This window comes from Leptonotus elevatus, chromosome 8 (assembly GCF_054856555.1).
Source record: "Leptonotus elevatus isolate MCC_2025b chromosome 8, RoL_Lele_1.0, whole genome shotgun sequence".
Classification (NCBI taxonomy): Eukaryota; Metazoa; Chordata; class Actinopteri; order Syngnathiformes; family Syngnathidae; genus Leptonotus; species Leptonotus elevatus.
This window is the reverse complement of record NC_141246.1, coordinates 12354249-12380166: the sequence shown is the minus strand read 5'-3', so window position 1 is coordinate 12380166 and position 25918 is coordinate 12354249. Positions and strand designations below refer to the sequence as shown.

The 25918-nt window shown below is 39.4% G+C and overlaps 1 protein-coding gene across 6 annotated transcripts in view; it reads right to left on the bottom strand.

Annotated features, from left to right (window-relative positions):
• tbc1d1 (TBC1 (tre-2/USP6, BUB2, cdc16) domain family, member 1) overlaps positions 1 to 25840 on the bottom strand; it is a 39600-nt gene extending 13760 nt beyond the window's left edge. The window contains exons 1-14 of one of the 6 annotated variants that reach the window (XM_086083352.1): positions 25605 to 25840; positions 24523 to 24980; positions 13506 to 14108; positions 11518 to 11607; positions 11327 to 11431; positions 10317 to 10449; positions 10103 to 10194; positions 8703 to 8819; positions 8447 to 8572; positions 8199 to 8344; positions 6328 to 6594; positions 5555 to 5665; positions 4695 to 4802; positions 4431 to 4591 (exon numbers count right to left, since the gene is read on the bottom strand). In XM_086083352.1, coding sequence (XP_085939478.1) covers positions 4431 to 4591; positions 4695 to 4802; positions 5555 to 5665; positions 6328 to 6594; positions 8199 to 8344; positions 8447 to 8572; positions 8703 to 8819; positions 10103 to 10194; positions 10317 to 10449; positions 11327 to 11431; positions 11518 to 11607; positions 13506 to 14108; positions 24523 to 24972 — 2509 coding nt within the window. In that variant the 5' untranslated portion in view covers positions 24973 to 24980; positions 25605 to 25840. The remainder of the gene's footprint in view (positions 1 to 4430; positions 4592 to 4694; positions 4803 to 5554; positions 5666 to 6327; positions 6595 to 8198; positions 8345 to 8446; positions 8573 to 8702; positions 8820 to 10102; positions 10195 to 10316; positions 10450 to 11326; positions 11432 to 11517; positions 11608 to 13505; positions 14109 to 24522; positions 24981 to 25604) is intronic. The other 5 variants (XM_086083350.1, XM_086083353.1, XM_086083354.1 and 2 more) reach the window with 5 other exon arrangements.
• Between the last annotated feature and the right edge of the window lie 78 nt (positions 25841 to 25918).

The following is a 25918-nucleotide window of genomic DNA, read 5'->3' as shown; positions in this document are numbered from 1 at the left end:
TGTTTTTCGACCAATAAAAAAGTGCTAATTGCAAATACACTTTCCACATGGTCAGACTTCACAGATATACATTTATTTACATACACTGTCAGTTAATACTGAAAGCTGAAAGTTGAATGTCCCTCGAACTATGTGGAGTTGCTCCAACTTTTCCAGAAACTTAAAGCTCATAAATCAAAATCTCATCATGATTTACAACATCACACGTGATCATGTGTGCTATGGTTTTTTGGATTGCAAAAAGGAAACGTGTGATGAACTACAGAAGCAGAAATTTAACTTAATGAAGTACATTTTATAAAATCAAAATAGTTTACGCAGTAATTTTTGAACTACAAGGCGCATCTGACTATAAGCTGCAGGGTTGAATGCAAGTTTAAAAAAAAGCGGCTTGTAGTCCAGAAATTACTGTATTACGGGTAATCGAAATAATTTATTTTATAATGTATCATTATTATAATAAATAATTTATTTATTTATTATTTTATATAATCAGAATAAACTTCTAAATCAAATCAGAACTGAAATATCAATATTGGACACAATAACACATTTTATCAAGCAGATACTACCATAAATAGAATTAAGAGGAGAACATAATGGCTAACCACCAGCGTTGAAATGACAAGAGGAACTTGTCAACAATTGCTCTCCATTTTGTGTGTGTCAGAGTTAATAGTTTTATTCTAGAAAACTTCTTTCAAATAGCAGTTAATTTATCTAAACCTATGATTAACAGTTACATATTAATACAAACATCCTGTGCAGTAAGTAAATGTTTAATGATGATGACAGTTGATTAAAATAATTCACTTTTGTATTATTTCCTAGAGGAAAATTTTTGAAATTAGAATAACCTGCATTTATCCTCCATTGTTCGTACATACACTAGTATACAATTTTAACTACTCGCTGCAAGAAAAAGTGATCATGAAAATAGTGATCAACAGATTGAGTAATGATAAAAACATAAAATAAAAATACATCACAGTAACAAATGAGCAGACTTACTAATAACAATATTGTCTAAGAATGTCTAGACACTTGGCAAGCTTTAAGAGAAACAATACCAACAGTATATATGTGTGGTGAAAGACAAAAAAAAATCATTATGACAGCCCAAGTCTAATAAAAGTTCTCCTTTCATACTCAAACCCTTTTCCCTCTCAACCTTTTGGGACGGCTCAAGCAAAATAAAAAATAAAGCTAAACATAGATATGTATATTTTGACACAGATGGGCGCAACACTAAGAATAAAAAAAATGTTGTGAGACTCCACCCTAAAGTACAGGGTGGAACCCAAGCCTCAAAATACCCTGTGTTGTCTGGAAGAAGGACATCCAGTGACAGTTCGCCGGATGACACTTCACCTACATATAGTGTACATCAACACAATACACATGATAACAATGCTGTTCTTTGTGTCACAGGTTGACGTTGATGTATACCGTCTGTCTGGGTCAGGGATGTTTTCAAAGATGTGCTTGAAACATTTAGCATGATCACTAAACAAACAGAAGGCTCTTAACACGCGCGCGCATTTGTCAGACAAACGGACTGCTGCACCACTTAAACCGTCTTCAGCAGTGTGTGTGTGTGTGTCACAGTGCACGCACGCACACACACACACACAAATGACTGTCTTCACAAGACACAGATTCCCAAGATTTTGCCACTTGCTGTCGACTGAAGATGACATCACTGTTGCTCAGGGCTCAGGCAAAGACCAATCACAGCTCACCTGCTGTCGCAAAATGGCCGCCTTCTGATACTGATAAAAAAATTGCTGGATTTAGCTGCTTAAATGATATTCCACTGCACTGCAACGCAATATTAACCACAAAACTATTTAGACACGTGGGGCTGCATAGAACATATTGGCAATAAAAAAATTTTAGGTTGACTTCCTCTTTAAGTTTATGATCTGTTAGGGTAACCATCTGCATGCTTTCAAATCTGAAATTATGAAGTGATGTGTTGATCCTAAATCTAATATGATGGACACAACCTTGAATAAACACTCCAACTTATAACTTCATCTTTATGTACAAACACACACGCACAGCATGCAAAGTGGGTCAACAAGGCCGGCGCTGTCTATGTGGACAGTCAACACGACCTTGAGACACCGCCGCCCTCCCTAACACACAAATACAGTGACACACCCATGAGCTCATCTACTGTATGAATGCACACGCAGAAATAAATACACACCCAATCCAAGCAGTTGATACAAACTCCATTACATTGAAGATTTTTCCACCTTCACACACATTTTTCCACACAAAAAAAGACTGCGGGGCATATACTATACTAATATGAAATTCCACAGGTGTACTTTTCAGGACAATGAAATGACCCCTAGTTTCTCTTTAAATGCTGTGTTGAAGCAATGTCATGGCATGTGTACAGTCGTGGCTAAAAGGTTTGGAGAATGACACAAATATTAATTTTCACAAAATCGACTGCCTCATTTTTGATTATGGCAATTTGAATGTACTAAATATTGTTATGCACAGCGATCAGATGAACTGAAATTATTTGCCAAGTCCATATTTGCCATTTATCGGATCATCAGGAACTTCAAGGAGAGAGGTTCAATTGCTGTGAAGAAGGCTTCAGGGCGCCCAAGAAAGTCCAGCAAATGCCAGGACTATTTCTTAAGTGGATTCAGTGAGGTGAAGACTTTCGGTGGATGGCCTGGTGTCAAAAAGGGCAGCAAAGAAGCCACTTCTCTCCAAGAAAAAAATCAGGGACAGACTGATATTCTGCAAAAGATGCAGGGATTGGTCTGCCGAGGACTGGGATAAAGTCATTTTTTCTGATGAATCCCCTTTTCCCCTTTTCGAAAAAAAAGCTTGTCTGGAGAAGAAAAGGCAAGCGCTACCATCCGTCCTGTGTCATGCCAACAGTAAAGCATCCTGAGACCAATCATGTGTGGGGTTGCTTCTCAGCCAAGGGAATGGGATCACTCACAATTTTGCCTAAAACACAGCCATGAATAAAGAATGGTACTAAAACATCTTCCGAGAGCAACTTCTCCCAACCAGCCATAAACAGTTTGGTGACAAACAATTCCATAAGGCAAAAGTGATAACAATGTGGATCAAAGAGAAAAACATCAACATTTCGGGTCCATGGCCAGGAAACTCCCCAAACCTTAATCCCATTGAGAACTTGTGGTCAATCCTCAAGAGGCGGGTGGACAAACAAAATCCAACGAATTCTGACAAACTCCAAGCATTGATTATGCAAGAATGGGCTGCCATCAGTCAGGATGTGGCCCAGAAGTTAATTGACAGCATACCAGGGCAAATATTGACACTTTGCATAAATTGAATTTAATTGTCAATAAAAGGCTTTGACACTTGCGAAATTATTGTAATTATATTTCGGTATATCATAGTAACATCTAACAAAAAGATCTAAAAACAATGAAGCAGCAAAGTTTGTGAAAACCAATACTTTTGTGTCATTCTCAAAACTTTTGGCCATGACTATACTGTACAAGCTGTTCCAGCGGCGCATGTAGAAAATAAAATACAGGCCTACAAGTCAGACGACCCCCCAAGCTGACCAGGTTGTTCACAAAGAAATCAACAAGCAAGTGAAATGTGGTGATTCTTTCTTTCTCTTGGTTCTTTTGTTAAGAACTCAATTTATCAGTAAAGTTTACAACCTAGAGAAATGGTTTATTAATTAGCCTTTTTTTTTTTAACACAGGAGGAAATAATAATGTCCGTTATGTTAATGACAATATGCAAGCAATCTGTACTGGCTGTGACAATTATAAAATATAGACGACATCATCTCACAGCAAGGAGGACAAAACTACTTGACTCCCTTCCTCTTCTCCTACTGCATGTCAACATCATTTCAGATGAAAGAGTGACACAACATGGAAAGACTCTGTTACTGCATCGGTTGAAGGATTATATGCTATGTCGTGCTTTGAAGCGATCTTTTTTTTTTAATTGTGATGATAAATAATCATGTCTACTGTGTCATGAAATTGTCCAGTTCCTTTGTAGGCAGTGCCCTGTCAAAGAAAACAGTTTTCACAGGGAACTGATGTAGCAAATGTGGCCAGGTACTTTTGTGTGCTGATCACCACTGTAGTGGACATAAGTCAATGCTCGCACTTAGCTCTGCCTTGTACCGGTCTAGTGTTTTCATTTTCATACAGTTTGTGAATTCTTGTGGCAACAGTTTCCCTTGAAGGTGTTCTATATAACGGGTCACCTGAGTTTATCTGTATGAGATTTTGAAGGCTCGTCCTCAACTATGTTGATGGGTCTACAGTTTCGGACAGCCCTTGTAGCAATTGCATCATTTAACCTACTCATTAAAACATGGCTTGCTGGTGATAGATGAAATGACTTCTTAACGTGGAACTTTATTTCATTCCACATTTGCTCAGGATTCTTACCATTGACATCTGTGTTTTTCTGGGGGGTTGCGACTCGCAGGAAGATCTGCTGCCTCCAGGAGTGTCGGTGACTGCGCAGAGGGCTTTCCCCAACTTCACAGTCTGCACTTGATACATAAATAGCTGCTACATCTCTAAAAACAAGGTGACACGATGGCCTGCTGTGAAAATACACATAATGTACATGTACCAAACAATGTATAGAGGGCTACTGTATGGAGCATGGATCTTCACACATACATGATATTTGATATACATGTGTACCTGCTCTTTGTTTCTGGGCAGTCGTTTTCTTCGACAGGGGCCAGAAATTTCAAAAAATTAGGAACAGAGGATGAGGAGTGGAGTCGAGCACGCAGTCCACCCAGAGGACTGATGTAGACGGTATGAGTGGAAGCGGATGAAAAGAAAGACACAGGTCCCGTTCACACACAGGCACATTGCAATAAGTATGTTGTAGTCGCTGTTCAGTGGAAACCTCGTATATCCAAATATTAAGGCCATGCGTCTCTCCAATAAAAGAGGATTCGATACGGGTCTTGATATATGGGGTGTGATACGATTCATAGATGGTTTGATTTCAATTATGATTCGATTCGGTACCGCTCAGTTCCAGAGGGCATGATGCAAAGAGTTTTTTGTTGCTATCATTTTACATACATATCAATTAACTTGTCAGTAATGTAAATGTGGAATTCCTTAAAAGATAAATCCCTCCAATAAAACAGGATTCCATGCACACGTAGCTGCTGAATCAAAACCGAAGTTCTGGTTTATAGTCGGGTGCGCCTTATAGGCCAGAAATCACTGTAAAGCAATTCGCTTGTTGTAGTCTCAGCTTGACCACAGATTTGATGTGAGGATTCCACCCAAAAGCGAGGTTATGCTTAGTAGAATGTTGCATTTTGGTTTGATAATAGTGAAAATAACATATATTTTTTTATGTTTTAAGATGCCAGCTGATGCAAATCATCAAACCAATTTGTGCAATTCTCTGTGTGAACTGGGCCTCACATGAACATACAGAAAATGAGTGAAGAAGAAGGCATGAAAAATGTTGCATAAAAGCTCAGAAATTCACACTGTATGCAACAGTGCAAGCGAAAGCAGCACAACATTCTCACCGTCTTTTACTGAGCCTGGCTCCAGTTGAAGGTGAGGAAGGAGGGAGCAGAGGAGAGGAGGATGAAGAGCAGTTAGGAACGGGAGGAAGGACGGTGTTGGATGGAACACGTCTGAGAAGGTGTGCAAATGTGGAGAGTCAAAAATCAGAAGAAGTCAAAGACAGTACACAGCAACTTGGGTGAACAGACTAAAGGGAGAGAAGGAAGGAAAAAGGAAAAGATTACGAGCATTAACTCTTAATGTGGTTTCCATATTCTTAGTATTTAAATTTTGCATTTGAGGTGTTTTGTTGAATCTTGTCAAATGCATTTCATGTCACCAAATTGACTTGTAATTCCCCCCAAAAGCCTACAGATAACATATTTTGGAGTTGCCACATATAGCTTTTCATGTACTTGAAAGCTTGCATTTTGAATGACTGGTTGCTTAGTGATCCAAGTTTGCCTTTTTGCATACTATAATTTTTCTATGACAGAGGGAAAGTGCGTTGTGTAGATGAATAGTGCAAAAATAACAGAAGAGTGTGCATTTCAAACACCGAAAAATAACCCACATGATCAAATTTCAACATTCTTGTGTCAATGTGAAAGGGGATATGAAAAGCCTTGTGTCCTAGTTGTCACCTGAGGGAAACTACTAGCAACTATGCTGCGACAACACTCAAGTTTTAGGTGAAGCCTGTCCACAATTATGTTGTATCCAGCAAATGTACAAATAATCCAAATTTCCTCATGCCACCCAGAGGTGACAAAGGGGATTGTGTGTTTCTTACTTGCTCTGGTGTGGCGTGTCAGTGCTGACAGAGTAGTGTCGCAAAAGCTTGGGTTTTGAAGCGGCCGCAGGGTCCTGCTGTGGCGTATAGGTTAAAGTGCGTGCCGGGGAATCGTCTGCTGAGGAGGGAGTAGGGGGGTGGCTGAAGGTGCTGGCGCGTCTACGGAAGCCCTGTGGCTGACCGTCTGCTGGTCGAGAGGAGGAGGGGGAGGAAGATGGGGAGGCAAAGGGGTCAAGCTGCTTCAGGTCTCCTGTTGAGTTGTGGCACCTGAGGAGGAAGGAGAGGTTATTAATGTGAATTTGTTTAAGTTTACAGTATGATAAGCACTCTGTTAGTGGAATTAAAGAAGGTTCTGGTATCACGTGTCCCATACATTAGGCTTTTTTGGTTGGTGGCCCATGTGTAGTTATGATATAATAAAGTTAAGTTTCAATTATTTCATATTTAGCATCATTATATTGTATTATTTAAGCAAATATTACTTCTGTGTAGTAGATACTTTTGCATGCGATTATTTAATTTATTAATCTATTTACAGTACAAAATCTAAGTGAATATTTAACATTTGAAATTAAGCCATTTCTTAAGCCCGTATCTCATTGAGCGGCGCAGAATTACAAGGGCGTGCGCATGCAGCAAGCGTTGGTATTTTGTCAGGTATCGTTCAAGATCGCAAAACGTTGCCAGACACTCGCAAACCATTTTTACGCTCGCAAAGAAATGTTGACAATTTGATTATGTTCAAAATTTGATGACGCGCAACAAACCACCCCAAAACAAAACATGTCCAGAGTTATAAAAACATCAATGACTGACTGATTTAAGTAGATAAAACTCAAGTTACTTAATATTAAATAATAAAAAAGTAATAATGTGTTGATTTTCTCATACTTATGAAATCTGTACTGGCCTGGTCAGGCCAGTGTCAGTAAACTTCAGGAGGACAGACACTGCCACATAGTTAATAGTTAACATTGTTAATGTAGAACCCTGTCAGCCAAAAATTCACAACTCACTCAAGCCTTTTTATCATCAGTTTGCACTATTCGCCACTAGGTGTAAGCAAAACCTTCTGTGCAAATGTTACTGTATGTTATGGTGTAGATTACTTAAAAAAGTATTTGCAAAGCACTGCAAATTTATCAGTAAAAGTAGGAAAACAGAATACATTCCTGTAATCTAGAGAAACCAATATAGACCAATATCATCTTGAAATATGTTTTAATTTGAATCACATTCAATTAGCCCTTACTCTCTGAGTAAAGGCAAGGCTAGTCATACTTTTATTAATATTTGAGAAGCCGCTACATTGACACCTTAACTCATTCACTTCCAGCCACTTTCACTGAAGCAACCCCCTTTGCGCACAGCTGTTTTACTGGATTTTGACAGATTTTGCAAGACCCACAGAATATTGTGTTCTATTGCTATAAAAACATGGAATCTACCCAAAAAACGGGGGGAAAAAGTAATTTCTATCTGTTGCCGTTTTGCAGCAATTAGCATTAGAATATACCTAAGTTTCATAATTATTTACATATCTATTTAGAATTGTGAGTAAATTAGCTTTTTTTCAACATGGCCCTGGCTGATCTCTTTTGCTCTGCTGCCACCTTCTGGCCGTTAGTGTAATAACTACCATTTCTTCAATTGTTCCCTGCAGTTGAGAGGCTGCATCAAAGCCTTCTGTATGCTCTAGCATAATAAAAAAAAACATTAAAAAACATATAAATACATCTTTGGGACACTTAAAACATGTAAAATAGAACATATTTATACGTTTTTGGTCGCAAATGAGTTAAGTGTGAACAGGTCACAAAAATATTAGAAGCTGTATAAAAGTGAGCATCGCTTCATTCAGATGTGTTTACCTGAGCGGGCTGGTGGGTCGCAATTGGGAGGTGTTAGCTAAGGGGCCATCAGAGCGGGTCTGGTCCTGGCTATTGACAGTCGAAATGGAGGATACACTATGGCTTCTTTCACTGTTGCCCCTCTGAGCAACGGCCTTGTTGCTTCCCTGCCAAGACAGTCAAAGTTTGAATGTCACTACCTATATACTTGTATGGTGTAAAAATACAATGCTACTATCAAACGAGTCTAGTTAAAAGTATGCTCTTACCTTCCATATACCCTCTAAGGACTCGGTTAGCGAGCGTTTCGCTCGGCTCTTAAACTGTTCAAGACGCTGTCGACTGCTACTTTGTTGCTGCGCCTCAACTGGAGCGGCCGCCTCCTCCTCCTCATTCTACATATGCACACAGAACAGCATTGAATGCCAAAGTAACAGATGTAACTAAATACGACAGCCATGCATTTGTAGACTTTTAGCACAATGAAATGATAATTTAAAAAAATAAAATGCAAAAATGAATTACCAGTTTAGTGTCCTTTGGCAGAATGTGATGATGAATCCTCTGCCTCTCCTCGTACAAATTCCTCAAAGATGCCATTGTAAACTCATTTTCTTCCTGTTCACTCTTAGGACGAGACCTCTACAAATCAGAAGAAATTATATGGTTGTATGTATGAATGTGTTGAAATTGAAGCCTTTTTATTCTCCTTCTTTCTGTGGAAGTTTTCAGTAGTTTTTGATCAATTTTGTTTGATTGAAAATACTTCATGTAATGGCCAAAACCAAATCTGAATAGTCGAAGAAATTTGTTACATTACTACGGAAGCATATTGCATTCACTTGGGAAAAAAAACAACTCCTGTTCTTCTGACAAATTTTTCAGGGGAGCTTTGTTTTGAGAATTTTTATTTTCAGAATATTTTTTTTCTGTTTTACTGAATTTTTTTTTCTGTCAAAAAAGTATTCAGAAAAACAGGCTGGAAAAAAATATTAAAAAAAAAAAACAGAAAAAAATTACTCCGAAAAACAGAGCTGGTGTTCTGTTTTTCTGAGTATTTTTTATTTATTTTTTACCTCTGAACTCCAAGTGACTTGTTGCAGACTCGCTAATAGCGGAAGCGGACACTTTCCCGCCATACCTCCATATGCAATAAGATGGTCATGTTTACTTACTGGCTCTCAAAGGAATGAATGTGTATACTGTATTGTGGTTTGTTCTCTAATCTGTGAGGGAAAACCCTTAAAAAAATATTCAGAAAAACAGAAAAATAATGATTTTATAAAACAGGGAAAAATTACTCAGAAAAAAAATATTCAGAAAAACAGAGGAAAATATATATTTTTAAAACAGGGGGAAAAAATTCTCAAAAAAAACAGGGAAAAAATATTCAATAAAACAGAAAAAAAGACTTTTTTTTTTCAAGTGAATGCAATACGCTTCCGTAGTAATATAACTGCTTTGACAAATAGTTTATTTATTTATTTATTGTCAAGGTTACCAGAATTATGCACAGCAGTATTGCAGTGCAGCAAAATCACCAGCAGATGTCAGCCAAAGTTTCCACACTGAAATTTTTGCCAGGCGATCAAATCTAAAGCTTTTATCACAAAGTACTGCTGGTGCTTTGACTTAACGTATGAGTTGAATTTGTTGTGTGACCACATTAGTAACAAAAATTACTCGTATATCAAATCAACTTTCCTCTTTGAACTGATGTAAATGTCATGAATCCATTCCAGCCTCTTCCCCAAAACATTTGTTTAAACATGTATGCAATGAAGATTTTTTTTTTTTAATCTGTACTTTAAAATTTAAATATTAAAAAAATGAATGTAAATGAATTACTGGCTTTATGACGTGTTATTAGGCTGAAAGTCAAACATCGGTTGGAGCAGTTGGCATTGCAGCCGGGTCTAAATTACCATCGTGCTCTCAAAGACTGCAGCTTGATCCTGGTTGTCCAGAGTAGCCAGGTGTCTCTGAAGCTCTAGTTTGGTTTTAGACGCATTGAGTCCTAAGGAGACATCCAGAATAAAGAATGTCAGTCTTTTTGTGCCTAATGAGAAGTTGAATGACAAATCATGCAAAAGGTGACAATTTACTGTCGGAAATGAATGGCAAATTGTTTTTCCTTACCTTCGATTCTCTCGCACAGCTTGTGGAGCTGCAGCATGGGACAGCTGTCACACTGTTGATTCTGGCTCTTCGCATTCTGCTGCTCAGCTGCTACGGAGAACGCCTGCTTCAAGGTCATCATGATCTCGTCCACCTACAAGAACAAAACGCAAGCTTTGTTTCAAGACGTACAGTTGCTGAAGATACGGTCGGGTCGGTATGTAACCTTTGAAATGGCATCCTTTCATGCAAAATAAATTAATGTAAACGAATGCTCCAGGTAAAAAACACTTAAGAAAATACAATCATCATCATTTCCATGGTCAGAGAGGTATTTAATAATATTTTTTGTGTCGCCAAAGATGGCATAATCTAGTCAGAACCTCATAAAATATTAATGTGCAAAGGTGCCTAGTGAAGTGGCTTTTAATTTAATCACACACACATTATTGTTTACTTTTAATGACGTCAATTTGTACATTCTCCACATGGAAATTGCCTCTTAGGTCACATGAAAATTGGAAAACTGGGGTTGGTGAAAGACTCTGGTTGGTAACCCGGTGGGTAGTAGGTAATGTCTGGTCGGTGCTGGATTTCACTTTCCTTTATTTTCTTTGATCCTTCCTCGGGTCTCCTGACAACCTCACGACTCTAGCTGGATTCTGAAGTATTCGGTTTAGGTGAAAGGTATGGGATTTTTAATAGGTTTTAGGTGAACTAATGAGTACAGACTCACACACAAAATAAAAATAAAATAAAAAAGGGGAAAAAAGAAAAAGAGGGAGAGCAATGATGATGACATGTCGAATCGGTAAAATTACCGAATGAACAATACTGAGCTCTCTCAAGAATTTTTTCCCCCCCACAACTCTATTTTCAGTGTTGTTTTTCTGTCCATTGTTTTGTTAACCTGGTGTCGGTGCATGTGACCGTGGTCTCAATCCAATAGCCGGGACATTTTAATTTACGCAACATTCCATTCAGCTGACTCAGGGGAAAACTTGTGAGTGCATAGAAAAACCCCATCTTACCAGAGACTCATCCGTACACTGAAAGATATAGCAAACAAAGTGGCAGCTTCCTCTTTCCACGGTCTCCCTGCAAATTAAGCCAAAGTGGTCCACATGGCGAATACCCTAGAAAGAGATCATCAGGAGTGTGAGTGAAACTGGACAGGGCTTACATAATACATTGTGTAAAAAAACAAAACAAAGGTACATACCTGTGAGCAGAAAGAGATTTCACGGAAACTCTTTTCGATGGCAACCTTCTTAGTGTCTGGACTAACCAAAAAGATCTGTGACCTGCCCACCTACAGGAAGATCATACTTTTAACTGCCATGCATATTACATAAAAAAAAAAAATACACTTACATAAATCACTTACATCAAATATGGGGGGTGGGATTAGAATTTATGGGCCCTAGGTCACATGCCATATTCTCAAAAACTTGTAGTGAATCACAAAATAAGAAGAGCTCAGAGTACACTGATAACACGGAATCTTGCTCAAAAGGACGAACAAGGCCAGTCCATTAGGTCCGATTAATGGCTACATGACAAATACGATTAAAAACCATCAAACGTGTTAAATGGCAGTTTCATTTCTTCTCTGCTCTGATAGTTCCGCTCCAGGGAATGTCCCCCATTCAAAACATAATTACAACACGAGTCACTATCACTGCTGGGCCTCAAGAGGCCATTTGGTGGTTTGCAATGAGCGAGTGATCTCATGTCTGTGAGTCTTCAGAATCAGAAGTTATTCTTGTCTGGGGTTCCCCTTCACTGCTCTGCTCTAGCTCGAACCAAGCAGAAGCCATGGATTGAACGGATCTTCACAGGAAAGGGAACAAAGGTGAGGTAATGATATCGCCACAATGAGGTCACTGTCTCCATCCTGCAACAGGACACTAGAGGAATGAATGCTATGTTGACGTCTGCTGAGGTGGATGGCAGAATTCTGCTGGTTTCCTGCGTCACTGGTGACCATTTCCTGTGTGACAGATCAACAGGAAATCTTGTGCTGGCAGTGGGGTGACAAAGGTCAAATGAAGGTCAGCGTGCCCCGGCTCGGGTTCAGCAGCAGTCAGCATTAATGGAGTCATGCCAGTATCTGTCTTTTGTTCTTTCCCACTTTTGTTCACTGCATACCTTAGGCATGACGAGCTTCACTTATTTCTTCTTTACATGCACCATATACAAAACACACAATCGATGTACAATTTTTACCAGACAAACGCATGTGTGTAGATGACTCCACCGGGCATTATATATGTAATAGAAATGTGTAGGGGTGTGTGATCATTGTATTCTGATATATGTTCCTCACAGAAAATGAGCCAAAGCCAGTGAGTTTCAGTTTGAAAAATTAATTCATTGTATAAGTTTTCTTTTAATAAAAAATGAAAACGGATCCCACAGACCCGAACACTACACAAGGGTTAATTGATAAAGTATAGTTAATACCTATTATACAACACAGCAATCAGGTTTAAAAAATAATGTCAGATGAATTTAGAAATCAACTATTAACTGTTTAATTTTGTTGGAAAATTAAGGAAACAGATCTGTCCCAACTATGAATCCAATCGAGTGCTGTCACTATCTAATATTTTTAGAATAGATTAATCTATCGATTAATCAACTAATCTGTTTCGTTTTAATCTTGCATTAACGTATTACAAAAGCATTTTCCCCCCGATTACTGTTTATTAACCAGCGATTGGTGTTTATTTTATAGGGATGCACGATAATATCGGTGGCCGATAATTATCGGCAATTTTTGCCCAATTATACGTCATACTAGGGGTGCACAATATATCGAAAAAATACAGATATCGCAATATTGTACCATGCAATATGCATATCGCAAAGACAGTTTCATATGGAATTTTATGCTTTTATCTGAATTTGACCAGTTAGTCGCTAACTAAAATATGCACCGCCATCCAATAGCTGAACATTATCGAGAAGTAATTACACTGAATTAACTAAGAATATATTGAGTTTGCTTATTGGCTTCAAATGATTATTATTAAAATAGTTGTCGATCAATCTTCACAGCTCTAATCCAATGCATTAAAAATGGGGAGTTATTACATCTAAATCGCCGAATCAAAATTAGCATTGGAGCCACCCAGATTCCATGTTGCATGACTAGCGTGAGTTTTAGAAGGCTCGTAATGAATATTTTTCAGGATGTTACCATACCATAAACAACATGGTCCTGTTTTCCTGCAGGCTGGTTGGCTGCACCCCAGGTGAGAGAGCGAGTGCATCCGTAGTGTTGGCGTGAGAGATCTCTGGTGAGAGTCCATTCTCATCCAGGGCCTGCAGTGATGGGAAGCTTGGGTCCCGTTTGAACAGCAGCGGGCGTTTTCCGCTGGTGGGGCTCCCAGTAGCACCGTTACCGAAAGTGGGACTCCCCTGTCCGTTAGACTGGAAGGCTAACGCCCTCTTCAGTCCACCGACTAAGCCCCCGGCATTTACCGCTCTTTTAGTGCTTCCTGAGCTCTGAGCTAACTGGCTGAACTTCTCAATGCATTCGTCAATGAGTGCAGGGGGGGCCTTCTTGTGAGCAACAGTCACACGGCCGCAAAAGAGCACCTCGAATTTTTTGGCAAAGGCTGCTGGGGACAGGGCAAGGTTGTTCGCCACAGAACCTGCTGTGGGAAAAGAAGAAAAGGTGATCTGCGTTTCCAATGGCTTGGTGTCTCCAGGATCTGCCAAAGGCTTGTTGGGGATGGTGAGGGTGTCATCATTGCGCGCAGAGCTTTTGCCAGCTTGCCTGAGTGTGCTGATGATCTCGGGGACCTGAAACACACAAACGTGCACTTTGAAATGAAACGTGAATAGTTGTGATGGACTGATATGGTTTCTTTAAGGTCAATACCAATACCGATTATTAGCAGTCAAGGAGACCGATAACCAATATTTCAAGACGATATTTATTCGCAGTAAAAGCAAAAATATGAGCATCAAAATAAAAAATAAAAAACATATGTTGTGGTAAAAGTGCATAATTGCGACTCAAAATAAGTCGAGTTTAGCAACTCTGTTGAAACTTTTTTTTTCCCGCCTACCCCCATTCCTTACCTTAACATAACCCAATTCAAACCTAAACTCTAAATACCAAGTCTTGACCCTCAAAAAGAGGTCTGAACTTTTGGGGAGACCACCAAAATGTCTCCACAATTTCAAGTTGGTCCCCACAATGGTGGTAAAACCTGGAAAAGCACGCGTGTATGGGCCCCACAATGTAGCAAAGACAAAAGCACCAACACACAAATGTGCGTGCGTGACTTTATATCTAAAAGCAATCAACCATCAGATGTGTGTATTGAAAACCCTCCTTTTCACAAATAACAGAAATCCTTTCTCTCCGTGAAGGTGAAGTCCAGTCTAAAGCACACATGTTCAAATGTCATATGTATGTCACGAAGGCCTTAATGATAACAACAACACAAGTCACACGGAAACCTTTGATCGTCACATGCCTGCGCAGGCCGACCTTGCATTATTGCACCATCAGGGCAAGGAAGACAATGGAGGAAGTAGATGGGATTGAGTCACATGAGTGATGTCATTAACGTCAGGTACATGAGCAGCAACTACAACTGCGGACTTCTTTCCTGCCACATCCTGCTGCGTGTCATCTGGGCAGGGACGTTTATGTAGCCGTATTCACAATAGCCTACACCCTACTTTTTGTTTTCTCTGCTTTGCTTCTGAATGTTAAGTGTTGTGTTTGTTGATGCTTGTAGGTCCTGTGTCTTTGAGTTGCCTTGTGTATGACATGCGCTATGGAAATAAACTTGCCTTGCTTATGTTTTCACATTAAGATAGTATTAATGTCCGAATGCCTCAAGTAAAACAGACTGTTTGGACCTAAAAAGGAATGGGGCTGTCTTTCAGTTTTAGGTTTTAAAATTCTCTGTTCACTGCCCACACTTTGTAGATATTAACACAACATGTTTCTTACCCTGAAGCCACGATTCTGCTTGTTTTGAAATCATCCTGGCGTAAGAGCGGCATCACTTATCTGTCGTCCGAAAACAAACTTTGCGTGATTGACGTTTTCCAATCTCTATTTCTACGCTGCCTTAAAAGATATAGAAAGGTCATATCGAAAATGTGCATTGGTTTGTAATGTTAAGACGTCTAGATGATTCCGGTACTTGCTCTCTACCCCCCAAAAAAATAAAAATCTATTACAAAATGTGCTGAAGCTCTTGACTACTTGAACTGACACAAAGGGTGCTATCAGCTACTTCTTATCATTAAAAAGCGTATCGAGTCAGCATTAGACAACCCGCACCTTCGTTTTGAGACGAAAGCTCAAAGATAAGCCCAACAATAATCTGTTTTGTCAGCAGTATCTAAGTTTACAAATCTTGATTTCAAACTGGACTATTTCCCCACCAATGTGAGAATGACTGCACCTGTGCAAACAAACTCCACAATGATGAGTCTTTGCTGCAACACACTAGACTTTGATATTTTGCCATAACGTCCGAGAAAGCTTTACATTTGGATATATTTATGACAACGGTCTTTTATAAATAACGTAAAAAGCAAGTTTTGCTCAAGCAAGCAAAACATTTATTTGTTTTAGGTAGAGTTTATTATCTAGTAGTGTTTATTCTTGGGCGCACAGGCAAAACATGGTAAATAACTTTCATTGTTGTTGTTTTTTTAAACATGATTGTTCTGCACTAAAAAACATCATTATTGGGTGACAGTGACTGAAACCACACTAAGATACTATTTATTAATTTTTTTGCCTGACTCAAACCAAAACAAATTTATCATAGTCATACCAACACACCAGAATGATATGGTACAACAGACATACCAAAGCAAATGGTAAGCCACACATCTGTGCAAGTTGCAAAGTGTATGTTTTGTGCAAAGTACTTTCACATGCACAAAAAAATATATATAATAATAATAAAAAAAAACAATACTAGTATTCCATAGCACAGCTCCACCTATGGGTATGAAGGCCGGACATACTAGCCAACAGACCAAAAACATTTTTAAAACCAGAATAAATAAAAGAGGGTGAAGAGAGAATACTTCACTCTTAAAGGGCCACCTTGGCTAGAAGCTCAACCAATGTGTCCATGAAGGGGGAAGCAGTGGCAGGAAGTCAGCTGGACACAGCCCGAGTGTGTCCATCCACAGTCATGAGCTCTCACAGAGGACCAATACTGAAAAAGCATACAGTCTTCTCACGGAGCCAGCGTCAAATAGAGCAACTGTAGTTGTGACCTCAAAAAGAGGGAACTTACACAAATACCACCATAGCAAAAGAGAAGCTGCAAATCTGGCCGACAAACAACAAAGGTTTCAGTGTTTGACAAAGTGTGAGGATACCGAAACTTTTTCAGCTCAACATCCAAATTCAAGTTTGGTTCCTGAAACACAAAATTCCATAAATATATCATGTATTGCCATCACATACATGATCAGAGTGTCCCAAAAATCATGATGCTGTAACACTGCCTAAAAAATAAAAAAAAAGGAAAAATATATATAACATAAATTAAAATCTAGGTAATGAAACAAGGATTCTCAGGATTTTGAGGTGGCCACATTAATCATAAAAATAAAAATAATAAATATAATACAATAATGTGAAACAAGATTACATCATCCACTTACAAGGTTACAGAATTACATGACAATTCAGTAAGTTATACTGCATGTGAACTACAATTGCCAATAACACCATTTTCAAATGTAACAACAACAAAAATGCCAAGAAGCAACTGTGGGAATAAAACCCAGCATTTGAAACTTGCCCAAAGGCATTTTGTCTGGCTTCCCGAATCCTCAAGTCGGCATATTGCCCCACTTGTGTACCTCCCTGCAGTCATGTGCCTTATGGAGCACAGCCAAAGCCCACACCGGCTCAAAGTTCGGCAGGCACATAGCAGACAGGAGAGCAAGAGAGAAATATGAGCTCAGGAAACATCCTTGAAATGCTTGGCAAGTGGAGACCAAATACGCCGACATCATTATTTCGATGAAGGAGCCAGTTTAAAGCCGGATAAAGAAGGCATTCTAATACCTCAAAAGTGGTGCGATGTGTTGGCAACTTGGCATGGAAGTCAAAAGCTTCAAGAAGAAGAAGCAAGACCAGAAAGGCTCAGTGATCACCACAGTGTCCTCATCCACCGATGATGACCATTCAACAACATTACATTTATAATTAGGCACGGATGTAAAAACAGAAGGGTGCTGCGAGCTACCTTTTACAACAGTTCATGGAATGCCAACGCTAACTTCAAAATAAAATCTTCCCAAATACAGGACCTTGGCACGCTGTTAACTCATTCACTGCCATTGACGGCTATAGACGTCATAAATTCATTTTAACTATTTCTATTAGTCTAAAAAAAAATTCCCCACTTTTGTTAACAAGGGTATGAAAACCTAGAAAAAAATATTGTACATTTAGAACAGATATAAAATTTGTGATTAATCGTGAGTTAACTATTGAAGTCATGCAATTAATTTCAATAAAAAAATGTAATCGGCTGAATTTTTTTTTTATATCTGTTCTAAATGTACAATAGAATTTTTTTTCTAGGTTTTCATACTCTTATTAACAAAATTGAGAAAAAATGTTAAATATAAATAGTTCTAATGAATTTTTTACGTCTATAGCCGTCAATGGCAGTGAATGAGTTAATTTGAAGTTGTTTGTGGCTGCGCACGGTGGCTCATCGTCATGACTGGAAGTTGGAGCCCAGTTAAAGTTTAAACTGCCATCAACATCAAATCATCTTCATCCTGAAATCATATCCAATCACTAATTAAGGATGCTGAAAAAACAAATTAATTTCCTGTACGCTGACATTGTACAATGCGGCGCCTGCTCCCCAGCATTAGCAGCTAGTGACTAGCAGATAGTCGCTAAGTAGGCTAACAAGAGCCTTCTCACTATTTTTCCAATGGCAGTTTAATTAATTTAATTTAAATAAGGGAAATGTGTTTGTTTCTTTTTTGTGTTCATAATATTTCTTTAACCAAGCCCAAAAACAACAAAACTTTTATATTATCCAAATACTCAATTATTTGATACAATTTTCAGTAGTTGGAATTAGAAAAGGTCAGTGGCACTAAAATGTTTGGGCACTGTTGTCTTTACAGAAAATAACACATTTTATATTGTGCTTTGTTGGAATGTCAGTAGTAAATATTTGTCATCATTTTGTAATTGATTTATTATTTGGCACATTAGTAATAATCTGTGCAAATGTAATGGCTTGATATTAGTGAGGATAGTACACAGTCATAGCCATGAATGCAATTGTACAGTATGAAGACGCTAAATGTTAAATAATAAATGTATTCTATCGTATACATTAAAATGTGATCTGACACATTGCCTATACAGTTAATAAATGACGGCAGCATTTTTAGCCTGGATTAATGACATCATTTTCTAATATTCTCTAATCTCATTTTACCAAATTGAAGGTCGACTGGCACCAGGAATCAATTAAGTGGGATGGTTATACGGGTTCTCCAGTGAAAGCTTGACCCAAGTGACTAATGAAGTGCACCGTGAAATGCTGGCATCTGCACAATGTCTCTAGAGCTGATATCACCATGAATCATTCATGGGTTCATTCTTGCGTTTGTTTTTTTTCACAGTGGATTTTCACTTGCGCAGACTGAAAAGACAGGAAAGATTTTCGATTTATTTTCTTACTAAACTTTGTTTATAAGTATCAATATGTTTTCGTACCTCCGCTAACAGTTTGATTTCTCTCGTCCAACTAAAAGATGAGGTTGTAAACTTGTGTTCCCTTGTGGTTTGGTTTCTTGTCCAAGCAAATCAAAATATGTCAAAAGAAACCATCGGATTGTTGCTGATTGGCTTTCCCACCAAAACCAAACCACAGAAAAAGTTTGTTTGGAACCTAATGGGTTTGCTGGGTCTCTATCTGAGGTTACTAGCTGCAGTACCTATGGCACATAAAGCGGTGCAGTCAAACCTTATTATTTGCTATCGTTCGGGACCCAGCCCTGAAACGAATAGTGAAGAATTCCACGTAATGGAAAACCTCCCAAAAATGTTTACAATTGCCTATATTCATATTTTTAACCCCCTCCACCCTTTTTTTTATCTCCATGAATGACGACGTGATACACAGAAAGTTAATAGGGAGGGTCAAGTCCAACAAAATACATACAGTATTAAAATATTGGGGAACTGTTAAATGTGGAAAAAACTGTGACAGCATGACATGGAGGAACTTGAAACAAGAAGCATGGATGTAGGATCACGCAGGATGACAGCAACAGATTCAGAGAAACAGGATATTCCCCCGTGGCATCTTACGTGTGTGTGTGTGTTTTTTAAGTATGACCACTTATTAGTAGAAGAGGGATACTATTTTGTGAGTGTTTTTTGTTGTTGTTGTAGTTAACAACACGGGTATTGAAAATAATTAACATGAACAATTATTGCTTACTATTGTTCTTAAGTACATTTAAAAGCTTTTTCACTATTTAATTTAAGGAGTTGAATCCGTTTCACTACACACACACATATGGTGCTGCCAAGTTAACATCGCCAAGTGTTGATAAGTATGCTATCATGCTAATATTCAAAATAACATTCGGTGGCCAATATTACCCGCCAGGTGGTGATCATTCCGTTGTCACGCCACAAAATTGCGTAATGTGTCGTCCGCGTTTAAGCATAAAACGACGACATACAAGTCAAAACTGCGACAATTTGCCACTCAACGAGCACAGGCGGTGTCGGCTACTGTTAGCCTAAACAGTCCACTTCGCCCTCTCCTATAAAGTTAAGCAAAAACTTCCCAGAGCTTCACTTACATCTTTGGATCCCTGCTTGGGGTTGAACAGGTTGAATCGCTGGAGTCGTGCTTTCATCCCATCCGCCATAAACCCGGCATACACGGCAACTGTTGTTAAATAATTCAAAGGCAAAAAGCCCCGCTCCAATATTATTTCATTGCAAAGTTGATCTGGCTCCCAAACTCCAAGGAGCCTGAGATTGAGCATCAAGCTAACCAAAAAGTGTCAGCACAACATCCGTTTTTTACCTTTCAAAGTAAGGTCATCCAGTATATTTTATACATTCTTCCTCACACATGACTCGGGTAGTATTTTTTGTTTTGTACATAAAGCAGGATTCTTTCCGTCTTCAGTGCTGGTAACACGAAACATTTTCATGCGGCTAGATCCGCCAATAAGAGGAAAGACCCGCACTCAAATCTCACTCCTCTGAAGTTCACCAGTAGACGGTTGCCGGCAGACAAATTAGACCGTTACACTCGGAATGAATGTAAAACATTTCCTGTGGAGAACACACCCAATCGGGAGAACAAACCCTTTGGGATGTACAAGTATTGCAACTGAACAACTTGCAGTTACATTAAGTCCAACTAGTTTAAACTTCTTCTTTTTTTTCACACTTAGGCTTTCTTTTGTATCGAGGTGGTTGTTCAGGTTTGATTTACCGTAATAATTAGAAATGAAAAAAAAAAACTGGTTTGTTTTGACGATATAAGACTACATTTAACGTTGCATCACCGAATCGTATTTTATGAGAGCTGCAGACCACACGTGGCACACAAGATATACATCAGTTCGGCGTTGCTGCTTTGTTTATTTATTTATTTAATTAACTAGTATAGTTGTGCTTTGGAGAGCTTTTACATGTTGCAATTTGTTGCATTTTAATAAACATGACAAAAGCTACAGCCATACCATATCGAATTGAATTGTAAACCCACTGAATCAAACCGAATCATTACAGCCCTGAATTGTATCGTGCTTCATGTGTGGAATGATGCATACCCATATTTAATAGATTTCATAAATGTATCGCATTTACCATTTTGGAATTGGAGCATATGCAGAGTACCTCCATGTGGAGTTCCACATGTGTCTGTTCTTGGAGCCCCCCTTTTTCCAATTTTTGTATTAAAAACAGTTCCGTGATCTTCACATTGAGTAGCAGGAATCTGTGCTCACTCCAGCCTTTCTGAATGGAGTTGGCATCAGTTCTACACATGCTTGCTTATAGGTTGTCTTCAGCCTGATTGATTAACTGATTTCATCTGCTGAGATAATAATAATTGAGCATAATACAGTTAGTAAACTTTTTTTTTTTAAATTAGGCTATTGTCACGCAGTATGAAAACATAAACCATGGAAATGCATGTTTAAAAAAATAATGAAATCAATTTGTTTGTGAGTTAATATTAGCTGTGCAACTGGATACTAATGAAAGAACAGATCCCAGCAAACAAACGGGTAATAGTGACACCTAGTGGTAACTTTAATGGTATTTTTAAAATCTGTAAACACACACACACACACACACACACACACACACACACACACACACACACACACACACGGATGCAATGGCAGTAATGGGCACAAGGTCAAATATGATCATCACCATAAAATAGCAAATTCAATTTAAAGATGCTCTATGGAAAAAAATTGAATATTGAATCGCTACTGCTACGTGTGGCCGAAAAATAAAACTGCACACTCCCTTCTTCACTTGCACGCTGCACGCACTCGTATGAGCACAACTATATCACTGAAAACCGATTCATGCGGGAGACTCCCGAATGACCAGTCATTTCTCCCGCTAATCTTTACAGCAAAGTAAACCGCTTGCAAAGTGGCCCGGCCGGGGCCCATTTATATGTTGTGATTTGTGTTTACTTTTTTATTTGTATTCAATAACAAAATAAAATCCACTTAGTTACAATGTGATAATCAAAAAGACATTTATTGATTATGCGTAAACTTTGACACCAACAAGATGCCAAATCGTCAAAGAATTCCTGAAATGAATTAAGCTTAGAGACACAAGTCAAGCGTATTACCAAATGTTTGTTTTTTTTGGTTAAGTTTGTCACAACTTTGATTATTTTCTACTTTTCTTTTTAAGTACTTAGCCATGATTTTCACTGTTAGGTTTCTTCTTCAACGTATTGGTAAATAGCTGATTGGTATCTTATTGCCACCTAGTGGCAGAAAGCATTTGTAACTGAGCATCTGAAATGATAACGTACTCTGTCCCACAGCAATTGCGGCCTAAAGACGCAAAACAGTTTTTTCTTTTTTTTTGTGCTGGTTGGGCCGGAGCCCAATCACAGGTCTAGCCAAGGAGGTTCTGAGTATTTCTTCTTCTACTGGTCTTTATTCTTCATACGGTCTAGATTCCCTTAAGGCACCATGCTGTTTCTCACAGGCCAGTCTTGGTACTTACCTGAGATATCCTTTATTGACTCTTCACAAATTTTAACTACGGTGAAAGAGAAGGTGCATGAAATCATAATTCAAACAATTCACCTGGGGTTTGTTTACTAGTGGTGCGAACTACAGATCGCTTGAACTTATGCCACCTACAAGTACGTATGACATCACGCTGAAAAGGTCTTTTGGAGGTCGCAGGATTCCGGAGCCTTCTTTTGGTTTGTTATTTCCTGCAGAGAATATATTTACAGGTCTGAGCGTGTGCAATTTTTTTTTTTTGTTCCTTGTTGCTGCTGCTTACATTTTAGGTAAGAGTTCAAAGCCTAACAGCTGCGTCCAATGGCCGCATAAATCTGTGTGTGCATGTGACCACAACCAAAGTCAGTGTGACAGAGTTGAGCGACAGGTGGTCAGCCCTCCCCACCTTCCCCACCTTCCCCACCTTCCCCACCCCCCCTCCACACACCCACACGCTAACAAACTCTACAACAACAAACATCACTAAAAAAGGCCAGAGGAAATAGTCACCATAGTAACATAGTTGTACATCCTGCTCGGTACAAAGGGTTCTGAGCTCGCGTTAAACACACAATAATCACTGCAGAGTGAACAACAGACAAAAATCCAAACAATATGCAGTTTGTATTAAAATCGTATATCAGGCTATAGCCAATAGTATAAATACCACATATTCCTTTACTACTAAGTAGCGGGTATAGTGACACCATACAGAGGCGGTAATTCAAATTTCTGTTGTAGCTAACCATTTTCTATAGCATTTACTCGGCGGACACGGAAAACTGGTCGTCAGTCAAATGCAGGGAAGATAGACAAACAACCATTCACACCTTTTGGCAGATTTTGAATCTTCAGTTAACCTGAGAAGCATGTTTTTGGAATGTGCAAGGAAACAGCAGTATGGAGAGAAATCCCGCGCATATATATTAAAAGGGAGGGCTCTGAGAACAGACACCTGTGGAACACCACATTAGAGGTACTCCGCATACAATGGAAGTACTGTAATTCCGAATAAATATCATATTTTTATTAGATAACTTAAGTCAACCCCCAAAAAGTTTTTTTGGACAATAATATGTCCTATGCAGCCCCACTGGTCTAAATATGGTATTCTGGTTAATATGGCGTTAGTGGAATATGAGTAAAGCAGCAAAATCCAGCTGTTTTTATCCATCTCAGGGGGCGGCCATTTTGCCACTTTCTGTCGACTGAAGATGACATCAATGTCGCTCGGGTCTCAGGTAACACCCAATCACAGCTCAGGTTCAGAAAACCGGTGGCTGTGATTGGTCGTTGCCTGAGCAACTGTGATGTCATCTTCAGTCGACAGCAAGTGGCAAAATGGCCGCCCCCTTAAAAGAATAAAAATGGCTGTTTTTTTGCTAAATTTGCTTCATAACTCTTATTCCACAAATGTAATATTAATCCTGTCATGTCATATTATCGACAAATGTTGAAGGTTGACTTCCACTTTAAACCCAAGATGAATATCCACACTTTAGTCACACCTCGTTTGGTTTATTTCAAATATTGTGTTGGTGTAGTCAGTTATGGCAAAGCAGAGATGAAGGCATTCCAAAGTAAGAAACACATTCCTATTCTAGGGACACTGTTTATGTATACACACTGACATGTATTTACATGTCCACGCAAGGTCATGTTCATGCTGGCTGCTACCTCTTTGTTACGTGTCATACATGTTAACTAAATGAGGACAAGCGGTTTAGAAAATGGACTAAATTTTCTGAACTCCTCTAAATAGCAATTGTCAAGCAATAACAAGATCAATTGTTTGTTAACTTGAGCAAGAGCTCTGGTGGCAACTTGTGACATTACAGAAAAAGCACTAAGGACATCAGGTAAGCTTTTCCACAAATAACAATAAACATTAGCCAGCGATTTAGTGACTATATATACGGACACCTACACACACATTTACCTTGGCGCTATCCTGGCACTTGAACACGTAGCAGGCACAGCGTGGAGCGTCCCTGAGCAGGCATCCAAAGCTGCTGGGCTCCTGGCTGTTGTGAATGAGCTTGGTCACCTGGTGGGGTCGGCACTCAAACAGCACCGTGTGCGTTAGGGGGTCCCAGAGCAGCCCATCGGCCCGTACGCAAACACAGCGCACCCACGACGGCGACACGCATAGCGATACCGTCGGGCCGGGTTCCTGTGACCTGCTGATGTCGGCCACCACCCAGGGCAGCATCGCCATGGTGGTCATACGGTGGACCGGGAGAGAGCCGATTAATGTCAGCTTGTACTGCACCTCCTCCACCTCCACTGCCTCTTCCATCATATCGCCACAAGTAGACCCCGATGAAATTGATGGACTGTGATCAAAAGACGAACGAATCGGCTTCACTTCAAAATAAAGTCCCTCCATGGCTCTTCCTGGGAAAAAACAATATGGGAAAATTTGACTTTAAAGGAGATATCTATCCATCACATTGTTGTAGAAAGCGATTTTCAAATCACAAAGGCTGCATTTTGGAGACACTCTTGTTACTCACAGGGGCCCCAACCTGCTTTGGAGCACCCAGAAAATTCCTCCCCCTCACCCCAAGATAGACGCCCGTAACAGTATTTAGAAGTGCAGGGGGTTGATAGGTGATCATTCAGAGAGGGGTGTGCTGAAATGACCACCTGGTGTTGTTTGCACTTACACCGTGACAAGGGCACCACACATGGCAGCAATACTGCCGGGATCATATTTTATAAAGCAATCTTCTCTTCAACATTGACAAAACGTGGCAGATCGAATCTACAAATCCGTCATAAATTGACTCAGAGAAGCAACCACTTTATGAAATCATTGGACAGCACCAGAGTCGGGATGCTCACTTGAACACGTACGCAGCTTTACAACAACACCGCAAAATGATGCTATTAGTACAGTTGTGATACCGTTACGTTATAGTGGGTCATTTACGCACGACTTTACGCACCGAAACATCTAACAACATATAACATTTTAAACAACTCATTGGGAATTCTTCCATAATTTATTTCTCTGACCTCCTTACTTGTTTAGTTTTGAAGCGGAACCAAGAACCTAAGGTCCAGTGCAGAGATTCCACGGAATTCGTGACGCCCGCCCCGTGGACACCACCACACAAATGAAGCAGGAGAGCGGGAGAGGGAGAGAGTGGGGTTGGTGTTGTGTCGTGGTGATTAGTTGGGAGTTAAATTTAGAAGAGAGGATCCTCTCTGCCTCCATGAACCACCAGGCCGACACATGACGAGTGCGTGGAGCCTGCGTGCACAATACTCAGGACACGCCCACGTTTAACCACGTCAAGTGTATACAGAAAAGTTCACTAGCTAGCTCC